Below are 24,892 nucleotides of genomic sequence, written 5' to 3' on the forward strand. Positions count from 1 at the left end.
ATTCTTAGCTAGTTAGTCCGCTAAGGTCGGTCTTAAAAAGGGGTGAGTTTTATATTGTTTTGTAATAAGTGTATGATTTTTAAATGTTGTATCCCGACGAATGGAATTTACAAATAGTTGTTTCAAAAGAAACTAGCTGGTTGATTAATTTGATGAGTGGAACCCAGCTTTCCCTCCCGTGGACGGGGACCCACGTACCCTGAACAGAATCTCATGCTCAACCTGAAGAAGTGAAGCGTCTCGGATGCTTCCCTGGACATATTCTGGTTCTCCAGGATTTGGCGCACTATATTTTCTGTAGTAAAGTCCACGGACGAATTTGAGACGATCCCTTCGGCATAAAGCCCACATACTTAAAAACCTAGCTAAAATATGACACAAAACAACCATAACAGTTCAGTTGATCTGAGGATTTTGTGTTCTACCAGAGTTAATAAGATTAAAGTTTACCTATTTTTAAAAGTGTGAATTAAAATCTGCCCGTACAGTAAGGAATGTGAGTGAAAAATACTATGGCTTAAAAACATATATTCATATAAACCAACAAACGCCGATTCTGAATATATATAAGTTTTATTATATATAATAACATGTATAATTAATTAATCGTCATTTAAAAACTATTACCCCATAAGAGATTTATATGCCATGTGATTAGTCGGCGGGTTCTTGCAGAACTTACACCGCTTCCGTCGTCGGCCGGCTGTGTGAATTAAAAATGCGGACAATTTTGTGAAGAGTTGTGCTGCGTTGACTCGCACTCGGTTCAGCACTGCGTTTTACAAATTATTTCAAAAGAATTTTTTTTTTTTAAATATTATTAAATATATAAATAGGCATTTGTTGAATTCATAATGATTCGAGTGGGATTGACTTTACTGTTAACCGACAAAACCGAGGCATGTATGATGTCAAACATATCCCGCCAGATTTCGATAGTGTTGGCGGGTTTTGAAAAATGCAAACTTTATTAATTATTGGGCTCACCCGATTTCAATTCCTCTTCATCACTAGAATATGGCTCATTCTTCTTCGTTACTTCTCCCTTCTTCTTTCCTTTGAGCTTGGCCGCCTGCTGCTCCTTCAACTTCATCTTTTCCTTCTTTTTCTTTTTGAGGCGCTGCTTCCTGGCCAGCTCCTTGGCCTTGGAAATCCTCATTTTGTGCTTCTTTTTGGACTTTGATAGAGATGTCCGGCTTTTCTGTAATGGAATAATCACGTTGGGCATTATTGATGATTATAGATACAAAATATGCTAGAAAATTAAAACAGGTATTTCGTAAAAAAAACATAAAATAAAGAAGAAACCTATAAGTGCCTTCTATACAAATTTGAATCTAAACAAATTTTCCATTTAGCTCAATAGCCCAGCGCTCCATCTCATTTACACTTGCCTGACATTGTAGATCTCCATCCCATTTGAATTTCGTAAATACAGTTTTGTATTTGAAATTTAAACTACTTACTATGTTGAATACTTACGTTACCACTGAAGAAGTACAACAGAAATTATTCTTTGGGTGATCTAGTATCCGAGGGAACAAGTGTCCGAGGGATCAAGTGTCCGAGGGATCAAGTGTCTGAAGGATTAAGTATCCGAGGGATCAAGTGTCCGAAGGATTAAGTATCTGAGGGATCAAGTGTTCGAGAGATCAAGTGTCTGAGGGAACAAGTGTCCGAGGGATCAAGTGTCCGAGGGAACAAGTGTCCGAGGGATCAAGTGTCCGAAGGATTAAGTATCCGAGGGATCAAGTGTCCGAAGGATTAAGTATCCGAGGGATCAAGTGTTCGAGAGATCATTTGTCTGAGGGAACAAGTGTCCGAGGGAACAAGTGTCCGAGGGATCAAGTGTCCGAGAGATCAAGTGTCCGAAGGATTATGTATCCGAGGGATCAAGTGTCCGAAGGATTAAGTATCCGAGGGATCAAGTGTTCGAGAGATCAAGTGTCTGAGGGAACAAGTGTCCGAGGGATCAAGTGTCCGAGGGAACAAGTGTCCGAGGGATCAAGTGTCCGAGGGATCAAGTGTCCGAAGGATTAAGTATCCGAGGGATCAAGTGTCCGAAGGATTAAGTATCCGAGGGATCAAGTGTTCGAGAGATCAAGTGTCTGAGGGAACAAGTGTCCGAGGGATCAAGTGTCCGAGGGATCATCTGTCAGGGGATCAACCATTGGAGGGATAAATTTGTATGACTTCATACCTTCTTCTTTACGGACTTCCTCCTGTCGCTGCTTTCACTGCTCCCGCTGCTGTCGCTCGAGGAACTGCTAGAGCTGGACGAGGAAGAGCTGCTGACCGAGGAAGAGGCTCCGGTTCCCGACGAGGATACGGAGCTGTTCTTCTTGCGGTGTGCCGACTCCTTCTTGCCCTTTTTGCGGCGGGAGCTGATCTTGGCGTGACCTTTGCGACGGGTGGCGGGTTTTACGCTGGAATGAAAAAGTATTTAAAAATTTTACTCTCCGTGTTGAAAATTGATGTTCAAACTCCGTGTTACATAAGTTCCTATAACTCATATACACATGAACCTATACGCTAGAGAGATCTCTCGGATAACCTTATAAACTCTTTGGGCTACTAGCACTAGCGCCACCATGCTACAGAGCTTGAACTAACACAATTTTAAACATACATACCTCGAATCGTTTGATTTCTTCTTCGTAACTTTCTTCACCTCTGTATCGCTTTCACTCCAATTTTCAGTGTCTTCCTTGTGTAATTTTTCCTTCTCCTTTCCTCTCCACGTTTCAAGCGTTAACTCGAACCCTTCTCCCGTACCGACCGCCCCTTCTTTAATCTTACCCTCAACACTTTTGCAAGCATCAACCTCCATAGACTCTTCAAAGGGCTTAGACTTTGGCGTTTCTATCTCGTCGGATCTGAAATAATTCTTCAATGATTCATTGCATTCAATCGAGAGTGAAACGCTGCCTGACTTGCTTTTCGCATCGGCCTTCGAATCCGTTTGCGTCTTTTCCGCAATCTCCGGCCAGACAGCCTCCATGAATTTCTCATATTCTAAATCCAACGCTGGAACAACTGCTGATATTTCCGGTTTTTCGACAGGCGTTGGAATAGCCGAAACATCAATCAAACACAACTTTGTCTTTGCGTTACTCTTATCTATGTTTTTCAACGATTCCGCGTTGTTTGCAGTGTCGAATTTAGCAAGATTATCCGTGGTTAAGAGCAAGGATGGAATGTTTCTGTTCATTCTAGACTCATTTTGAGATAGAGAGTCGTCCGTCTCCCAGTTGGTGGACAGTTCTACTGTGAATTTGTCGTCGAGGAGATAGTGTACGCTCGGGTACCAGCCTTGTGACGCAGGTTCTTGTGATGATTCATCACTGGAAAATAACAACAGTTAAATGTAATAATCGAAAAGTACAATAATTCAAAGTAGAGAAAATATAACAGTGCAAAGAGAAAGAAAATCACAAGAAGCAATTGTTTTGGTACTGAATCACACACAAATATGTTTTGCATAGAAAATGGCAGATTTAATTAGATTCTATGTTGCATAAAGAATTTTGTAACAAGGGGTGTGGAAATTTTTACACGCATTTTATCTACGGTTTTGGTGTGCGACACTTCCATCATTGAAGCATGTACCATTGTGTATAGGCCATATTGCCAACCCCTGATTTTTGAGACGCTGCGGTCATCAAAACTGCGATCGAAGCCCCGAACCTCAGAATTCAAAGATAATTTTTTGCACAACAGCCCAGAGCAGTGGCATCCTCTTGGATGACGATCGACAAAAACGCTCACTCTATTTTAAAACTAGAGACTTCATCCTTGGATATTGGAAATCAGAAGACATCTGCTCATCTTGCGTCTGAACTGGAATTTCAGATTTTTATATTATTATTTTTATCTGATAATCCTATTTTTGAATTAAATCTTTTACATTTTTTTTTTTTGTGAAACCGTACAAGAGCCGAACTGCTCCAAACCATCTGGAGCCAGTGAGAATATGGCATCCCTAATTGGGGTATATTATGAAGTTAGTGGGGAGGGGAAGAAGATGAGGAAGGTGGGGATGTACCTGCCTATTCAGATCTGGTCATCAAACACGGCAAAAGCCAAATCGAGCAACATTTCAATTCAGAATGCTTACACCAGAGCGTTACTGAGAGTATCCTATACAAATATACTAAATATTATTTTAAATGAGTAATTTGTGAAATAACACAAATAATCAAATAAAATTTTACTTGCGCACGCCAGGGTTTGAACCGGCGACCTTCAGCTTGCTGGTCGAGAGGTTTACCTCTCGACCACAAAGGCCATCAAATAGGATTAGATTGTCTTTTTTTTAAAACACAACATTTCTTTCATGGGGAGGAGCAAACGCTGCCGCCATTGATCCAATCTCTAAAGCTCAGAAACTTGTTAAAGATTATCCTCAAACTACCAATCACAAGCAGCTCGGATGAAATCTTTAGGAAAATCTGTGTTATGGACATTAGGCAACTTTATGCCAACATACTAGCATACCTCTTCAAACACAAAACTACCTTTGCCAATGTCCAAACTGCTCGTGATACTAGAACCAAAGGACATAATCTCTTATAAATCCCTTTCGCTAAAACAACTTATGGCCAGAGAAATTTTAAATATTTTGCAAAAAAAACAGGCCATCGACGAGTTGCTCTGAAAAGTGTGTGAAATGGGTTAAATGTTGTGTTTTGGGTTAAATGCACAAGGCTATACAATGCTCTCCCACTAGCCATTAGACTGAACAATTTTTTTTTGAAATATAAAACAGACACAGAAGTCTTGGATCATCAGCCAAGACAGATCCAAGATCAAAAATTTTATTAACCTTTTGAACGCGTTAATTTGCTCCGTTTTATCTATACCCGTACGCGGTACATATTTTCAAATACCTATGCACGCAATTAAATGTCAAATTATAGCATTCTGGCATGATTTATTGGACTATATAGACAGAACAGATTATTCTCCACAATATGATAACAAATCCTCGTGTGTCAACACTCTTAGATGTTTATAAAAACAAAAACATAAAATTTCATACAAAGACGTACCGTATCTTTTGAATGTGGTCCCGCCATTCACTCGGCGTGTGTCTACTTAGGCCACTGCGTTGATAGACACAAGTGGGACACCATGAGCACTTATCATTTTTAGTTATGAAAACTGAACACTTAAATTTTATGTCACTTAATATAATAACAAAATTGAACTAACGCCATCCGTTGACAAAATTGTAAACTATAGCACTCGAAGGCGCAAAGAGGCTCACTTGATTATCGATGTTTTTTAATGAAATACAATTTTATTTTCGAGAAATTCTTGTAGATGTCAGCATCGTGATAGTTCTACGAATGTTCAAGCGAGCGGGAAATAAATTTATGTCGAAAGACCGCTGGAATATCAGCATTCAAAGTTTCCGTATCAACAGTTGATACAGCCGCGTGTGAGTATAGACTTTTTGCCGTAACAACAGTTGATACGGCCGCGTGCAAAGAGTAAAAACCCCTTTATAAGTGTGTACTCCAACTATATGCCAATTTATCATTTGCTTATTTTATTTTTTTTAAAAAGAAAGACAAACATTCCCGAGTTACGAATAACCTGACAATATTTGAAAATCTCCTACTACCACCACAGTAAGCTGAAAATGTTGCTTATGTTGTGATGGAGGACTTAGCCAGCCGAGGAATTGAACACACTACGCCTGGGTGGGACCCAAACGCGATGTCAACTCGGCCACCGACCGGTCAAATATTATTATTATATAATTTATTATTATTTTTATCATTTTCACATTGTCATTTAATGTAATGAAGTATTATATGTATCAAATAATATGTAAACACTAATTTGTGTATCCACTACGTCTGTCTCGACACAGGTACATATATACTAGTGAGACAGACATCGACAAACACCTGTAAAAATACTTTATATTGATAGTAAAAAAATTAAAAATAAATCCAGATTGCAAAAAAACCCCGTTGCATTCAGAACGAGGCAATTTAAATTCAACAACATTAAAATCATTAGCTTGTAATTTCTGTAACGATGTTATTAAATCGTTTTCACATAATCCCACGACAACATCGGCAAATAATCTGTCAACACATTACTGGTGAGAGAGACCATAAAGATGAAACAACGTACCAATTTTCAGCTTGTTGATCAGACGAGATGGCGGCTACCAAAGCTGTCAGATTATCTGTACTGTCCTCCTTAGGTGCTGCACAGTTGCAACTGCTCAAGTTCTCACAGAATTCTATAGCTGGAGAGAATAAGGTCCACCTGAAACCGGCATTATAATACATATTTGACTGACCTAACGAATAAATAATTTACTGCTTTATTAACACTCTATATTCCCTTTACACCTCATATATTCGCCCGCACCTGGAACACTGTACACCGATCTGGACTCCTTTATACCAAGCCCATATCGAAAGAATAGAAAGAATTCAAAAAAAATTTTACATAAATGTTGTGTATAAAGCTTCGGGCTTTTAGACACAGATGGCAGTGCTCTTAGTTTTAGCCTCCGACGACAGAGGGCGTCTCAGCTTCAGGTTAGGTTTCATTTGGAATCCCTCTGGCAGACCGAATCTAGCTAGTAACGATAAAGGTTGACCAACGCGGTTATATTGTACACGCGATATTCTAAATAAACCAGTTAATAACAAGTAACCTATTTATTACTGAAAGAGGTATCTTCCATCCAAGGAGTGTTGGAAGTCTGTGGCAAGAAGTCCACGGCTGACTACCCTGAATGGTAGAACATCACAATAAATTATAAACTAAACTTACACTTCTCAAATTATACCCAATCCATTAAATTTCATAATTTTAACTCCCTCCAAACTAGACGTCTAATTTTTGATCAAATCTTATTATTTAAAATCCTAAATAATGGTCTGGACTCACCAGAACTTACCAATTTAATAAATCTTCATATTCCGTCTAGATCAACCCGACAAACTGATTTATTTTATTTACCCTCGTGTAGAACAAACATTCGAAAAAATTCCCCAATTCCTCGTATATGTGCACAATATAATACAAAATTTTACAGCATTGACATTTTTGGTAATAACCTAAAGAAATATCGATATGAAGTAATGCGTACGATCGATTATTAATATAAGAGTATGGAATGTATCGGGAGCATCTCCTATCCTCTTCCTATTTTCCCCTTCCTCTCCCTTTCCTAACACCAAATTAATTTTAAGATACTAAAACTTCATTTTTAATGCACTTAAGAATACAATTGTATATTATATAAAAGCTGTTTGTTTCTTACAAAATAAATAAATAAATCACTGACGTCAGAATAAATAGACTTTCCTTAAGGCAAAGCTCCGTACCATTTCAACGGCCTAGATGCGAACCGTGCCGACTGTTACCGAGCAATGTTCGTGCTGCAACTGCTCGTACTATCAAAGCAGATATGCAATGAAAGTTATGCGTTTGGTGTGTAGGTAGAAACAAAGGCGGGGCGCCGCTGTGCGTACGTGCGATTTGAACTACTATAGGTAACGACGTTAGCGACATGCATTATGCACACGTTTACATACCATCAAATGTTTATGGCCCAATGTTATCTGTCAATAATGTGACTGAGTGCAATTTTTTTTAATAATTTCATGTTCAGTTAGTCGTGGTCGCCCAATTTCCGATTTTCGATATTTGAGCAATCCTCGTTAATCACCAATTCTTCTCCTCCGTTTCAGTTTTCGATCGGTCGTCAAGCTTAACGGTCATGCTAGATGGCTGCAAAATCAATTAAAATTTTATCAAAACCAGAAACGGGCCGAGAATTGGCGGTTAAAAATCTCACCTAACTAATGTATACTATTAAAAATATTAATTCCGTTTTTGTATCTGTAACCAAATTCAATAAACTTTAGAACTGGGATTAGCTAATTTAAATGTCATTTTCAAAATTGGAACTATTGTAAGAAAAATTCAGACAAGTAAAAAAGTACCTACTTATAATGTAACATTTTAACAGAAAATTATTCCGATTGTCTTTTTCAAAATTGGAATTATAATATCTGGAGATTTTTCACACATCTGCGCTAACTGAACCCTGCTAAACCCAGTGCAAGAAGTCAAACTTTAACTGTCGGTGCAGTTTCTACAGGATGGCCTATGTTAATAATGATGGCGGTGGTTCTAGTAATTTAATAAAATTTAAATGACTAACCTGTGGCACTTGGTATCGGAGTGCACCTTTCTGGCGCAGAGTTCTTCTACGTTCTTCCATTCTTCCTCAGCCTTTTTGCTCATCTTCCTAAGCCTCGTTCCAGCCTTTTTATCTCTCCTCTCGTCCACGTGCTTTTCCATTTCTTTATCTTCCACAACAGGTATCTCCTTCACAAAGCTCTGAGAGTTAGCTGACAAAATATCCAATTTGTTTTCACTGATATTTTTCGGATTCATCGGATTTTTGTCCCAACGAATCTTTCTACTTTCCGTTTCTTCTTTGGAACTCATCGTCCCTTTTTCTGTCTTGTCCAAATGTTTGCTTGGTGATTTATTTTTTTGCTTTGAATTTTCATTGTCTTTGATTGCACTCTTTTTAATGCTAACTTGAGAGCTTTGAGAACTGTCTCTATCTCTCTCTGAATCTTTAGTCTTGGGATAAACATCTTTGTGACTTTCTTTACTTGTATCTCTTCTTTTATCTTTATTCCTTTCTTTAATCTGTGGACTATGTGAATGTCTCCCTCTTGCTTCCCTTCTATCCCTACTTCTATCTTTATCTCTATACTTATCTTTATTTGACTTGGATTTTGTGTCATCCCTCCTGCTCTTAGTTTCTCTGCTCCGTTCTTTGTCTTCTTTGAAACTACTTCTGGAATTGGAATTTGAGTTATCTCTCGAGGAAGCTTTTTTATCTTTATTTTTTTGACCTTCATCTCTTATTTCGGAAGATTGCTCCTTGCTACCATCAACATTTGTTTTCTTTGAGTCACCTTTCTGTAGGTCCAAGTTGTTTATAATTTTACCGTCTTTGATTATGGGAGTTGTATCACCGCTGGAGATCATATCTGGACTATAATAGCTGCCCAAATGCAAGATATCGTTAGGATTTGAATCAAAATCATTATCGACGGCATTTTGGGACTCTTCATCCACACCGGACATTTTGTGAGGCTGGGACAAATTGGCAGCGAAAGCGATGGCTTCCTCCAACGAAGAACTGCTATCCGCAGGTGAGTAGATTTCACTTGAAAAATCGTTAGAATCAGACGTGCTTAGCTTGATGGCTCTGGCATCTTTACTGGACAGACCAGAATTTCTTACACCTTTCAATGCTTCAAGTAAAGGCAAGCCTTCTTTACTCTTCTCTGTATCAAAACTAAACATATCTATAATCGGATCTGACAATTTAGCTTTGCTATCTTCTAGTTTTGAATTTTTTGATTTAGAGTGAACTGCTTTCTTTGCACCATCTTTAGTTTCATCTGTAATTCTTTCTTTGACTTTGTCTTCTGTATAGTCTGCTTCCATTTGATTAGAATCATTTTCTAACGACCAGCTGTCGCAGACGACTAAGTCTTCCATTGATATGTCTTCGTTTGGTTCATTGTTTCCAGAGCTGGAGTAAGAGGTCTGCCTGGTTCTGTCTATGAATTCCCTCGGCATCTTCCGGTCATAGTGACCGCTGATATTGGAGGAGTTATGTTCGATCTTAAGGCTTTCAATCAGGTTTCTGATTTCCGGGTCCTCGGGGACGGCGATGTTGCAGTAGGCAGTGTCCTTCATGTGGGAGGCTTTCTGCACAAGCAGCTCAATCTCTGAAGGATCTGATAAGAGATAAACATTCAATCAAGAGATTAAGAGAAACCACTCCACAAACTTTTTCACACAAAACTTAATTTTGGATTTACAGCTCTCCAGAGAGCCTAAATAACAAGAATAATAATATAAGCTGATAGTTTGTACTCACACAGAAATCTGGAGTAACGGAACGGCACAGACTTGATGGGGGCCGGCTTGGCGTGATAGGCCTCCAAAGGGGGCAGAAGGGACAGCGGCACCCCCAGCTTGCTAAGGGCCCACTTCACTTCGATCTCGGAGCTCAGCATCTTCATGGCGTTCAGGGAGGTGCGACGGCGCTCGTATTCACTCTCTACAAACCAAAACAACGGTACTTACCATAAGGGAAAGCGAAATAAGCGAAGTTGCGAGAAGTTGGGAAGCAGTGTGACCATCTCCCTTTCTGTGATTTGTCAATAAATGAATCTGACAGTAATACAGGCAATAATTAAGTCCTCGAAAATCCAATCTGCTTACGAATCACTAAGTCCTTTTCACAATGGTGCGCAAATTGCTGGCCGTGTAAAAAAGCATAACTACAAATCCCAAATCGGGTAAACAAAAGTTCAGGTTTGTATCCGAAATTGAATATTTTGTTACACTATTTAGTTTAATAATTTACCCACCTCACTAATTTTTAGTGTCGCTACGCCAGGCGGTTCTTTTAGAATCGAATATCCAGATCCCAGGCTCAAAATTATCACAACGTATTTAGCTGCAAACCTTTGCCTTACTTTAGCGAACTATACTTTTTTGCGCAGTTTGTCAATGTAAGACTGATGTCGTAGTTTATTCAAAGCATTCTTGAACCCACCTGGTGCTAAAAATATAGTCACATGGTTTGCCTACAGCTCGTCGAAATGATGCCTAGAATTCACGTTAGGGCAAGTCTAGCAATTTGGATCTCAATGGGTACTTTACATTTTCTTCAGAGGGAAGACGTCCAGATGGTCGCCCCAGACACAGTTGGGAGAAATAACTCCAGGCGAGAAGACTGCGCCTGCTACGGACGGTTTGCCAACGTAGTGAAGGACAGAAACGCCTGGGAACGCTGAGTCAAAGCGATGGGCCAATAGGAATAAGATGTGTGTATGTATACATTGTTTTACGTGTCATCTTGACTGTACAACCAGAGAAACTATGTAAAAACACCTGAAAAAAACTCTGTGCAGAAACGGACAATCCGTTTCATAGATTCTCCTATCTTAACACATGTCTGGCGGGTATTTTTTGCATTTCTTATCCTAGGTAAACCAAAGAAATTTTTGTAAATTTATAAACACATTATCTGGTAAAACGGTATAATTTGTGTGTGTCAGCGCTGGCACAGGGCAGTCCGCTCACCATTTTAGATAGGCATTCCAAGGGTTCATGATTGACTGCTATGTGAATCATGTGGGTGATAGCCGGTTAAAACGGTAGGAAGTAACTAATATGTACGTGTTACTGGAAAGAACAAAAGGAATATTAACACATTTCTAGCGGAAATTTTTGCGCTGGCGCTACGTCGTTTCCGGGCGAAAATAAAGGCCCAGCGCTAATTTCTTTAATTTGTTTTAAATCGCATAGTAACTCAGCATACCCAAGCTATAAAAGTACTAAATGAAAATCGAATATTACTTGAAGTGCAACTCTATTAACCTTGTAATAGGTTTATTACGGTTAATTGGTTATTATCGGTATTTGCCCATACCTGGAATAATTTGAAAGTATGTTGCCTGTTGTATGCTGATGATGCGGTGCTGATTGCTAATAGATTGATGATCTACAGTCTCTCGTGTCTAGGATGAACGAAGTATGCGTGAAGAATGAGTTAATGATGAATGTAAGTAAGTCTAAAGTAATGGTGTTTGAAAGAGAAAGTACGAAAACAGTGTGCAATATAGTTGTGAATGAGGAATACTTGGAGCAGGTGGATGAGTTTGTTTATTTAGGAAGTATGTTTACGAGAGATGGGAAGGCTGAGAGAGATATTGAAAGAAGGGTAAATGCAGGTAATTCCGTTAATGGAGGACTAAACACCGTTGGCGCTAACACAACACATTAAATGGCAAAAAAATAAACATAATAAAGAAATACATAAAATTAAAAACAAATAAAAAAAAATACAACTTTTCGCATAGCTATACTATTCACTACGGGTGATAATAATATAATTTTCACAACAAAAAAATCGAATAAAATAAAAGTATTTTAATTTATTAATTTATTAATCTGAATTTTATATGATATCAAGTTATGGTTGAAAATGACTACATCTCTAGAGGCATTGTGAGTTTCACAGATACGTACTATTACAGAGTTTTGCGCGTATTTGGATTTACAATGTGGTATTCTAAATAAATCGTTCGATCTGGTGTTTTACTTGGGGCAACGAAATGCAATCCTTTCTAACAGATATGATGAATTTAAATATGAAATTAAATTAAATTTAAATATTTACTTTCTTTAAATATGCCCGACATCTCTCGCTCGCTTGCACATAGGAGTTGAGAGGGGCAGAACAGAGATAAAGATTCGAATCGGGATTCAAGGTCATAAAAACCCTCATTCCAGGAATTGAATTATTACAATAACAAATAATATACTATTCTTTTGTTGAAATACCGATGTAAACAAAAGACACGAAGATAAATATAAAAAGAAGACTTGCATTATGATTCGATAATTATGTACATATAGTTGGGACCTTTACAAATTGAAATGAGGCCGGCGCAAAAGGTAGAACTAGCCTTCCCGGCGTTAAAAATCAATCGATCGAACCGGTAGAACTGTCTTTCCCGGCCGAAGTATGTTAACAAAAGGATTGCAATCAATAAGAAACTTTACGCCGAAAACATACTAACACACTTCTTCAAACAAAAAACTGTTTTTGATAATGTCCAAACTGCTCGTGATGAGTGAAAACTTACTTATCCCTTTCGATAAAACAACTTTTGGCCAAAGAAACTTTCGTTTTTTGAAAAAGGTTATGTGTGAAACAATGTATGAATGTGAATGAGGCAAGGAGTTGGCAGTCCATCCTCTCTACCTACCCCTGCGGTGAAACGGCGTGATAGTTAGTTAGTTGTAACAAATGTATCGCTAAATAGCCGAGCAAAACAATTGTTACGAAACACGGTCCACTCTAATAGACATTAACGCAATACAAATTCAAGCCACCCTAAATATCAAAAGCTTCACAAGTTCCCCGCATACCTATACACTGGGAAGCAGGCGGCCGCTTCGTCAGTTAAAACCAGACACCGCTCTAGCAAACACGTGGCATTCGCGCCGAAACCACAAACAACGCGGTCAAATCCGCGTCGTATATCTATTGTTTGGAAACGATAATACTTCCGGTGTCTCCTCAGACCATGGACCAGGACCGCCGTAATCGGGGCCTGGGAGTCAACCTAGTGTTGAATCCGCGTGTGTACCGACTCAACTCCCGGCTGTGGACAGCAAACGCCTCTGCCTGCATCATGACTTGACGATTTCGTAAGCCATCTTCAACCTAAAACTCCCTTATTTTGTATTCACTTCGTAAATTCAGTAGTTTCAGTAGTTCTATACACCCAGTTGAGAGAAAGAGAGAGATTGATACCATTTTTATGGCTAGGATGTACACCCCGTTGTAAACTATCTAAATAAACCCTTTTTTTTACCGCACCCCTGACTTGTGATATATGAAACCTTATCTGTGCTGATCTTGGAGAGCTCGAGGAGAACAAAGAAGTCCCCCACTCCCTGCAGATAAGGATCTCATCGCCTCCGTTACTGAGCTACCCAAGTGCCCCTGGTTCGATACCAGTAGGCACGTGCCTTCCCTTGAGGGCCCCCATGTTATAACATAGCAACTGGCTTCCAACATGGCGCATTTATAACATAGCAACTGGCGCCCTATTGTGAGGCCCCCTATCTCTTAACTTTATAACATAGCAACTGTCACCCATGATGGGGCCTTTTACAACATGGCACAATGTAACCCCTATTTATCCCCAAAGAAGTGAAAAATTTCTAATTTTAGCTATGTTTCAAGTTCTGTTAATATAAAATTATTGGCCAGTTATTTCACATAACTAAAATGATAATAGAACTTGAATAGAAATTTCACAGAACTTAAAAATTAACTTTGAAATTTGAACAATTTATCAAAGTTCAAAGATAATATTCAAGTTCTGTTACTATCATATTGTAGAAAGGTTTATTGTCATCAGGGAGATTGGAATATAACCTCGCGATTTACAGAACTTAACCTGTAAATCGGTGTTCAGTTGTTTCTGTGGAGATGTTGATTAAAACTCTCGAATTTACTGACGATGAATTTATTTCGAGAATAATTATTACAGAGAATTCGTACGGAGCTCGAGGTGCAACGATATGGAAGTAGTCAACTGATTGGTTAGGACGCTAGATACAGAATGAATTCTGTTAGTCACGGTTATCTGCTACTGATCTAGGAGTGATACCAGTGGTATAAAATATCGTCATATTAAAGCAGTCTTTTTACAATACTATACAAGTACTGTGAAACAACCGGCCTATGATGAAATATTAAGGCCATGCACTACGTCGTGTAATATTTTGAATCGAGCCGCTATCAATAACACACCTTACGTAGATGGCGATAAGGCTTAAATTCCCGCCTCACACCATCCACCTGTTTTGATTTATGCAAGAAAAAAACATGGCCAAAAAGTGCCATTTATTTTATTTTGTGGATGTTCAGGCATAAATATTTAAATGTTTTTCGATCATTTTATAAATAATTTGCCACATTATACAATAAAACCATAACCGAAAATGGGTTCGTGAGTAGGAGATTTTAAACTTTAAAGCAGTTTTCATAGGCCTTATACATTATTTTTTTCTAGGCTTATAAAAAGGGTAACAATTATTTTATAAGCAATAATGATTAGCCTGAAACACTCATCCACATTGAAAAATCTCCTGATAAAAGATACATGACGCCAACGGGACATGAACCCGTGTCCTTTCGATTTAAGGTCGACAGCTCTGACCACTGAGCTATGGCGGCTTATCTCTTATCCGCGAAATAATTCAATATATACTAGTGTTTCATTCAACAATTACTGCTTGTTACATTTTTTCACCTGAAACAACCAACTTTATTTTATATGAGAAAGGCATTGTAAGTGCTAACTCTCTCACTAGATGGCGTCGAGACAAATTGTCTACATTTTCGGTGAAAATACTAGAACTTGTCAAATATTAATTATTTATTAAATAAAATATTAAAATATTGTTTGCAACTATTTATTAAATAATAAATATTACTTATAAAAAGACTTAAAAAATACTCGATTATTTCAAAGGCCAGGATGTATTCTACTCGCAATATTTAATTAAAGCATCTGAAACATTTCTAGGCGAACAAATTTTCAAACCAAAAACACATGATTTTAAATTACTACGTAGTGCATCGCCTTAATAGAACTTTCACAGAACTTGAATTGTAATGTGAAATTTGATGAATTGTTTTATTCCAAAAAAAAATTCTTTTTTGTCGGTTACGATCTTTAGGCGATCATGGCTCGATATGCAGCATTAAAACAAAACAATAACATGAAGATAACCTGTTGTAACTCCGGATTTGTCTCACAAACTCTTTAAATAAAAACTCCAGATTCAACAAAATACATTTATTTAGTGATAGATTACGAAGAGCTAATATGGCTTTATTAGCAGGCGGCAGGAATTATTCTGGGTCTCGACCTTGAGGTTGCAATCGTATTTATTATAGTCTCAATCCCTGCATTATCGAAAGCTATGTGCCATATGGGTAACCTTTAAAACTACTATCTAGAAAATCATACAGGGTTTTCCAATAAGAGGTGTTATTTTGAATAGCCCGCTATTTCGGTAGATGTTACTTTTGAAGCTGTCATTTTTTACATTTGACAAATAGAAACTACGCCATTAATAAAAATGGAACGATACACGCTTCAACAACGCATTGAAATTATTAAAATTCACTTGAGTGAATCAAATGCAAATCATCTTGAGTGATGAGGTCCATTTCCACCTCGGTGGCTTCGTCAACAAGCAAAATTGTCGCATCTGGGGCTCGGAAAACCCAAGAGTTATTGTTGAAAAGCCTGTCTATCCTCACCGTGTGACTGTTTGGTGCGGTTTATGGTTCGGCGGAGTCATTGGACCTTACTTTTTCGTAAATGAGGCTGGAGCAACAATTACGGTGAATGGATTGCGCTATCGAGAGATGATTAATGATTTTTTTATGGCCGGAATTGGATGGTATTGATCTGGACAACGTTTACTTAGAACAAGACGGCGCTACGTGCCACACAAGAAACGAAACCATTGATCTTTTACGATTGAATATCAAAATAACACCTCTTATTGGAAAACCCTGTATCTAAAAAAAAGGAATAAGTGCATAGCATACCTTTTTTCACAGGTATTTTCTTGATGACAGGTGGTAATATGGTTTTGTCATTAGCATCCACCTCCGATGGAACCGGAGTTATCTTCTTAATGGGACCATGCAGAGTCTTCTTGCCTATCAGCAGGGATCCCGTGGAAGCTGCGAAGAATCATAATATAATTAGTAAAAATTCAAACAATTAGCATTCATTATAAATACTTGCATCTCTTTCATAAGCGATTTTTAATCCACAAGATATCTAAATACTACCTCTTCCATTTTCACAACCTTAAGAGGAATGAACGACTGCGCCTTCTTTTTACTACCCTTTTATTTTTACAACACCAGGACTCTGTCTTATCAAAATTCCCCAATTCCAAGACTTCACAGTCTCGGAAATAAATACTCTGATCTGGGAGATATATTTCATCTTAAAAATAATCAATATAAATATTGTTTATTTCAATTCTTTTATAGATCGAGACACAAATAGACATCTATAATTTCCGCAATATATATATTTTTATTTTTATTTTGAATATCTATTTATGTGAGACTTCTTATCATTTTTACTAATGTATCTTATTTTATTATATGCTTTTGTTGTAACATTTAATATTTTTTCTTTTTTCGTTGTATTATTTTCCTTTATTGTTTTAATTTTGTAGAATCTATAATAACTGTGATACTCTACTTTAAACTTTGTAGTGCGTAAAAGCCCATTAGGGTGTGTAATAATAATAAATAAATATCCAAATTTAATCATATTTTTTTAAACTCAATATATATTTTTTACATAACTTGACCTAATACACAAGCAAATATATAAAAAAAACGTAGGGTTTAAAAGTTATAATAAATGTAGTACACTATTGCAGATTTAAAATTTTTGGTACAAAATTATTTTGGAGGCTGGGGCCAATTTTTTAGGTTACAAATTTGGGGGTCAATGGGTTAATCGAGACATTTTAGGCAAGTATTTTAGAGAAATTGTCTCGATAACGGTGACAGCACCGATATATGGGGACCATAGGCATCCAAATTGATAGATAAATCTGGGTATCATTTGGACGAGGTGGAGGCAAACCACGTGTTCATATTTTCGAAACCACGTGTTCATATTTTCGGTTCGAGAATGATTTGAATAAACTACGACATCAGTTGTACGTTGACAGCTGAAGAGTGCACATTGAAATAACCAGATCCTGCACAGAAAACTTTGCTAAAGTAAGGCAAAGGTTTGCAGCGTAGTACATTGTGGGATTTTTCTACGCAGGATCTGAATGATTGCTAAACGCGGCGCTAGTAAAACAAATTATTCAATTTTGGAAGCAACTTTTGTTTTTCCAAGTTAGGATTTGTAGTTGTTTTAAAAAAGCCAGCAATTTGCGCGCCATTGTAAAAAGGACTAGTAATTCGTAGCAGTAAGCAGATTTTATTTTCGAGGACTGAATAGTGATATTACAATGCGAGTTGCCTGTGTACTGTCAGATTCATTTATGGACAAATCACAGAAAGGGAGACGGTCACGACGCCTCCCGGATTCCACACAACTTGGTTTGTTCCCCTTTCTCTGGTCAGCTGGTCTACCAATTTGAACGTCTATGTTCGGCACAGATGACAGCCGAAGTCAAAAGAGTTTTAGAGAGTAAATATGATTAATCTTGACTTACGGGAGAGTGGTGCTGATGATTTGGGTGATCCGGCGGAAGTGAGTAACGATGTCTGCTTTTTCTGTATGGAGAATGCCTTCAGACGTTTTCTTGCATTCTCTACTCCGAGCAAGGTGACCTTTGGAGTCACTGGTGGGGAGGGAACTGGCACGGAAGGAGTCTGGAATACAGATAGAGTTGTTAGTACATTTTATTTTATAAACATCTAAATGACAAATTTATAAGCCTGAGTAAATCTGGCTTCCAAGAAACTGGGCTAGAAGATTCTTCAATATTGACCAGCTACTAAACCTGTAGAAATCTCAAGTATGCCCAAAAATTGAATTTGGGAGCCACCATTTTTCACCAAAATCTTAAGCACCCTTAGACCGAACTTGAAAAAACAATTTGAAAAGGGTCGTAAACTAACACATATTTAAAATTACGTTACTTATGCAATACATGACCGATATCAAATGTACAAAAAATTTTTTGCATACGCCAGCATTCAAACCTGCGACCTTTAGATTCGTAGCAGAGGAACCTCTGCTTGGCAAATTGAACAAATACTTGCTAATGAAATATCTCTAGGATAATACAAATATTAACTTGATTTATGAACCACGGAGCAGGGAGAAATTTGATTAATACTATTTACACATAATACAAAAAAATGTGTAGGAAATATGATTATTTTTCTCTTATTCCGCTTCACTCTTAATACGCAATATTTCACTTTCAAATAAATGGATTTAGCTTTATTAATTCAAAACATGATTTATTATGTCGGGGGAGACGGAAAAATACGCACTTTTAATTTTAATTTCGTTTATTAAGTCACTTACGCGATATGTCAATTAGTATGCAGCGGCGACTATGTTCATATCAAGAGTTGGATTATATTCATAGTATCGTATTAGAATTAAATCACAAACCAGTCTATACAAACAAAAATGTAACAAGCAGTAATTGTTGAATGAAACACTAGTATATATTGAATCATTTCGCGGGTAAGAGATAAGCCGCCATAGCTCAGTGGTCAGAGCTGTCGACCGGAAATCGAAGGGACACGGGTTCGAGTCCCGTTGGCGTCATGTATCTTTTATCAGGAGATTTTTCAATGTGGATGAGTGTTTCAGGCGAATAATTATTGCTTGTAAAATAATTGTTACCCTAGCGTAGCCACAAACTACTTGAAAACTGGGATATAACTCTAAAGGGGACGCGAGCAGGCGTTAAAAGGTTCCCCAACATTTATAGTAACTTTTAGTAATAATATAACTGAATTAAAGTATTAATTCAAAGTAAACATTCCATATTTACCGTGAAGCGGAATTCGTAACCTTTACCGAAATATGAATACTAACATTAATGTTGCTGTCCTCGAACTTGTTGAAGACAGTTTTGTTCTCTGCCGTATGCCCGAAGAAAACATCGATGTTTTGCGTATTTTGTTGGGCTATCCGCCCCGACCCATTAAGTCCTTCTTCATATTTAACGGCTAAAAAGGGAGGCGGAGGATAACGCGCATCGAAGGGCACAGGAATATCCGATAGTCGTGGTTTTCCTTTATCGCTGGTGTTGCCGAAATTATTCGATCCCGGCATGGGAATCTCGAGGATATTGGGCAGCACCTCTCCCGGTATCGGTATTTGAAGAGACATTGTAACTAATGTTTGGCAAACAAATTATAAACAATAACACGTCAGTTACTGAAAGTCCAGAAAATAGTGTCAAACGAACGTGTTTTACACTCTCCGGTTTTCATTGTTAATGTTTAAGTTAAAATTCATCACTTGGTATCGGGTTTTAGCTTAAATTATGAACATTGTCTTTCACAAAACGGAAAACTACATTTTTTCAAAACCCGAGGTTATGAAAAAAGAAATGTCAGACGCGATTCATAGACAATAATATTAGTATCAAGTGTTGCCAGAACTATGTTCAAGGACTGTCAAAATAATAATATAAATTAGTGCAGTACTAACGTGAAAACCCAATTTCAACTCACTTTAATGTGAGTAGTTAATTTATGATTGTAATGAATATTTTGTACACAGTCTGACATTATTTTACAGTAGACAAAATATTATGGCACTGCGATCGTTTAAAAGTTTTAAATGGTAACACCGAGATGGCTCATAGGAAAATGCACGCATGTTTAAAAAACCACTATTATTATACGTTGATATTCCAGTGTTCAGAAATTAGTAGTTCAAAATATTATCATTATCTAAGACAATTTTGTGCTTAAACTTTTTTTTAATGCTTTGTAAGGAAGATACTTTTGAATAGGCGATTTTTTGTATTTCTAAAATTAATGTACCAAAATAACACTTTATTAGATTGAAGTCAAATCAAAATAAAAAATCTACTCCACAGATTAATTATATTTTTAAAAGATTGAGAAATGTTGTGCTCCCTCGTTTATTTAGAGCAAACCATAAATAAACAACTCACGACCGAACTATCAAACTCGAATGTGATATCATAGAAAAAAAAAATCCATTCTCTGGGATAACTTAAATAAATGAATTATGAAGATAAAAAAAATATCACAAAAATATATTTCAATCAAAAATCTCTTTATGGTTATCATGATAGGTATTAGCTGTACGTCGTCCATATGCCATAAGTTATTTCAAATAATTTATATGTGCTATAGGAATTAATAATTATAAATTTCTAATAATCTCTTTTCACAAACAATAAATACAATTTACAATTAATATTATAGAACTTCCTTCTGCTTCTGGCGCTACTAATATTAGAAAGAGTACTTATTGATGTATTTTTAAATGTAAGTTTGTTAGTTATAAGTCTCTACATATGTAAATATATATATATGTCATTAAGATAGTAGTTAAAGGCCTTAGTCGTAAGTCACTAGAAAATAGTCACTGTATGCAAATAATTATTATGATTGCTAGTTTTAAGCCAGCTGTATTTATTATTTAATAAATATATTTGTACAGCGCTCTTGAGGTGATTTTTCACCAAAATAGCGAAATATAAATTAACCAATTACTAATATTATTATTAAATCAATTATGCAATAATATTTTAGATTGATAATAATTATTGTTATAAATATGTACTTTTTTTCCCGATGATGACATGAGCAGTGTCGAAACTAATTGGCTTATTATGCAAATAATAGTTTTTATCAAGTAAAAAACATGTGATTACAAAGTTAATAAGTTTTCAAAACTAAAAATTCCTAACCTGTATGCAGTTTACATTTGTATGCAATCAGATTCCAACTTGAACATATAACTTCAAGTTAGAATATAATCAAATTATCATTATAAAGTTTTTGACTATCTCATCCTGCACTTGCGAGCCGAAGCACGAGCAGAACCGATATTTATAAACTTTTTATTAAAAAGTTTATAAATATCGTGGCGAAGAATATATAGTATTTTTAAAAATAAATAATTCCCTAAAAAGAGGTAGAGAGTTAAGAAATAAAATCAAATTAAAAAAAAAATTGGCCTAGGTCAACGACAATCGGAGTATATTGCCTTGGCTCCATCTGTAATCTGTACATCTGCTCGGGAAATTTGTGGCGAGTAAACTCGGTGAGGGTTGACATGTCGGATATTGGAAGCGGTGACGAAGGCGTATCTAGTCAGAGTATGTATTTTTAATTGAATTAATACGATAGAAAATGTATTCCGCTCCGTTCTCGACCAGTTTTCACGAATATCCGCGCGGTAGTTCCATCGCAAATAAAAATGTAAATATCTCATTGTTCTTGTTTCAAGATGGCGAATACGTTTTTGTTGGATGCAATTCGCCGTCCGTCAGGCGGCTTGTAATTCGCCAGTTTACCGTGTCAATTGGATAACTTTTAGGACAGTGCAAAGTGAAATAGGTTATAATTCTCCGTCGGCTGCGGCGGCCTATCGATTTCTCTGACATTGTCGGCTTTTTCACTTTCGGAAAGACGGCGAAATCTGGTTATCAATAGTCTGGTTAGATCAGCCGGGTTCCTGATCTCGGCCAACAATAAGGGACGATGTCAGCTAACACAGGTCGGGAATGGATACCATTGCTATTTTCCCCCTAAAACTCTCTTCTCTAGCACTTTCTTTGTTCTTTCCAACAGGAATCCTATAGGCCACTTATTTGACATCTCGCAATAATTTAATTGCCTTTGAATGTAGTAAGGAGAGAATCTTTTTGCAAATTAGTTTTTAACAATCCAAATCGAATGTCCGCCGATATTGTCACTTCCAAACCATATCATGGCAGTTGAATAAAACAACCGTCCTCCACTCACAATGAATTGAAAAAATATCGTGTTTTATACATTAAATTTCGTAAGGTTACTCTAGTTTTATTATATCCATTATTGCAATAACTACCAATAACTTTATGCTTTGAATGGCATTGCCACTGGTTGGTTTTCCTTTCGCCTGTCTTTAATTTTAAATATGATTTCGCATGGTTAATGTATTTCATAGTTTTGAAGGGGTGGGCTATTTGAACAATGAATTTTATTGAATAATTCCTAACCTTGAATTTAAGTGCATTGTTTAACTGGTACTCCATTTAATGTCATTGCATCAATTCCATGCAGGGTTCATTGGATCTTTGGTGTCAATAATACCCTGGAATGTTTGGTAGCGCAATTATTATGATTGTTTTTATTTTGATTTGAACAATCTATACGTATGTGGCCTGTTGTATGCTGATGATGCGATGTTGATTTCTAATAATATGAAAGATCTAAAGTCTCTTGTGTCTAGGATAAACAAAGTATTTATAAATAATGAGTTAATAATGAAGTCTAAAGTCATTGCGTTTGAAAGAGAGAGTACGAAAATAGTGTGCAATATAGTTGTGAATGAGGAATATTTTAAGCAGGTGGATGAGTTTGTTTACTTAGGAAGTACGTTTACGAGAGATGGAATGGCTGATTGGGATGTTGGAAGCAGGATGCGTGCAGGAAGCTCCATTGATGTTGGCACTAGTAAAATATTGTCCAGATGAGCGAAGGTAGCAGTCCACAGTGGAGTGCTGGTACCAACCCTGTATGGCTGAAGAAGTAAAGTAGACTGAAGGCTGTAGGAATGAAATCCCTGAGGCGCGTGTGTTCTAAAACCACGTTTGGCTGTGTTACAAGTGTGGATATCCGGAAAGAACGCAAGATTTAAGAAAGCCCAATGAGCAAGATTAAGAAAGGGACGTATAGATGGTTTGGACGAGGGGCAGACGAACTTGATAAGGGACTATATTACACAAAATTGAATGGTAGAAGAAATCAAGGGTGTCCGAGGAAGACATGGCATGATCAAGTGAATTAAATACTTGATTCGAGTTAGAATAACAGAAGAGTATATTATATTTACAATTTATTTATGTGAGTGAAACAAGAAATGTTTGTCGAGACAGAGTTGTGTGGCGGTCTGTCCTCTCTGCCTACCCCTGCGCACCGGTGACACTGGAAGAACAGGCGCAGTATTCTCACCTGTGATTGTGTTCTAAGAACTGCAATTCAACCATTAATCTATCATGTTTCGAGTCAATTTGCTTTCGTATCCATTATTGTTTTTGTTTCAATATCTTTAGATATTGTGTTACTTTACCATAGGTACAGGCAAATCATTTTGAAGAGGACTCGTTTGAGTGTATTTATACACACCGATAGTATTGAAAGTTTCAAAAAAGTTTTTCTAACTAATTTGGAACACCCGCCTGCAGTCCCCTTTTACCTCGCACATTCCGAATGATGGGGCATAGTGATGTTTATCAAATGTGTATAAATTTAGACTTCAATTCGACAATGTCTTTTTTATATTTTATTGTTTCGTTGTGCAGCTTTCTTAAAAAAATATTTTTGATCCATCCAGTACACCAATACACAAGCAAGTGTCTCTTTACATATTATGATTATGTTAGTTTTTCTATTAGGTTACTTTTTCATTATGCCACCTTTTCCACTGTGTTACCTTTTCCATAATGTTATCTTTTCCACTATGTTACCTTTCCATAATGTTATCTTTTCCATTATGTTATCTTTTCCACTATGTTAAATTTCCATTTTGTTACTTTTCCCATTATGTTACCTTTTCCATTATGTTACTTTTTCCATTAAGTTAGCTTTTCCATTATGTTACATTTTCCATTATGTCAACTTTTCCATTATGTTACCTTTTCCATTATGTTTAATTTTTTCTTATGTTACCTTTTCCTTGATGTTACTTTTTCATTATGTTACTTTTTCTATTATTTTATTTCAACAGTGTTACTTTCACTTTTGTTACGCAACTGCATTGACACATTATTATTGTGTATGACATTAAATGAATATAATTACCTATCATGTTCAGAAGGTACGTTATTTGATAGCATAATATTATACTGAATATGAACCAGATTAATTATTACACTGCACATAGTTCACTTACAATATGATATTCAATTGCACTCTTGCGTTATTTAAATTATTATTTCTAGTGCAGACCTAGAATATCTTGAAAAATCACAGAATACTCAAAGAGGCGCTATTGCGTATTAATATACTGTTGAAACGTGTCCCACGAGTAAAGGATTCACTAGTTTCCGGTCATTTGGTATTAGAGAGTTGGAGGTCAAATTGGACTGATTGGAGGTAAAAAAATGGAAGTAATTTTTTCGCTTTGTGTCTCATCTAAATATAATACGTCAATGGGGTTAGTCTGTATTCTCGACAAATCAGTTCCAAATTTGCAAAAATAGCAATTAAAATAATTTTCTGTTAAAAATGTAATATAATAATATTTTACAATACTTTACTATCTAAAATAGCACTAAAATTTATCTAAGTTCTGTGAAAGTTCTATTCAAATTCTGTTATTATTTCATAATGGGGAGGTTGCTTCGCAATAATAGAACATGAATAAAACTTTAGCAGAACTTGAAAATTATCTTAGAAATTTAATGAATCTGTGATAAAACCCATTCTTACAATTTTGAAAATTTAACTTAAAAGAGGAAGCTACAAGCTAAAAATGTGTATATTCTTGGTATACCTTATACTATA

The 24,892-nt window shown here is 36.6% G+C and overlaps 2 protein-coding genes across 4 annotated transcripts in view; one reads left to right on the forward strand and one right to left on the reverse strand.

The window, feature by feature from the left end:
* The window catches only part of LOC149409783 (uncharacterized), a 34,801-nt gene extending 15,084 nt beyond the window's left edge, over positions 1 to 19,717 (reverse strand). The window contains exons 1-9 of the mRNA XM_089649067.1: positions 19,230 to 19,717; positions 17,884 to 18,043; positions 16,232 to 16,369; positions 9,953 to 10,135; positions 8,204 to 9,809; positions 6,151 to 6,288; positions 2,634 to 3,344; positions 2,201 to 2,426; positions 988 to 1,201 (exon numbers count right to left, since the gene is read on the reverse strand). Coding sequence (XP_089505193.1) covers positions 988 to 1,201; positions 2,201 to 2,426; positions 2,634 to 3,344; positions 6,151 to 6,288; positions 8,204 to 9,809; positions 9,953 to 10,135; positions 16,232 to 16,369; positions 17,884 to 18,043; positions 19,230 to 19,526 — 3,673 coding nt within the window. The 5' untranslated portion in view covers positions 19,527 to 19,717. The remainder of the gene's footprint in view (positions 1 to 987; positions 1,202 to 2,200; positions 2,427 to 2,633; positions 3,345 to 6,150; positions 6,289 to 8,203; positions 9,810 to 9,952; positions 10,136 to 16,231; positions 16,370 to 17,883; positions 18,044 to 19,229) is intronic.
* A 1,707-nt stretch (positions 19,718 to 21,424) lies between these two features.
* The window catches only part of Pur-alpha (Purine-rich binding protein-alpha), a 36,245-nt gene continuing 32,777 nt past the window's right edge, over positions 21,425 to 24,892 (forward strand). For all 3 annotated transcript variants that reach the window (XM_089649382.1, XM_089649383.1, XM_089649384.1), the window contains exon 1: positions 21,425 to 21,498. In XM_089649382.1, coding sequence (XP_089505508.1) covers positions 21,456 to 21,498 — 43 coding nt within the window. In that variant the 5' untranslated portion in view covers positions 21,425 to 21,455. The remainder of the gene's footprint in view (positions 21,499 to 24,892) is intronic.

This window comes from Hesperophylax consimilis, chromosome 29 (genome assembly GCF_061612785.1).
Source record: "Hesperophylax consimilis isolate HC1 chromosome 29, BYU_Hcon_1.0, whole genome shotgun sequence".
Classification (NCBI taxonomy): Eukaryota; Metazoa; Arthropoda; class Insecta; order Trichoptera; family Limnephilidae; genus Hesperophylax; species Hesperophylax consimilis.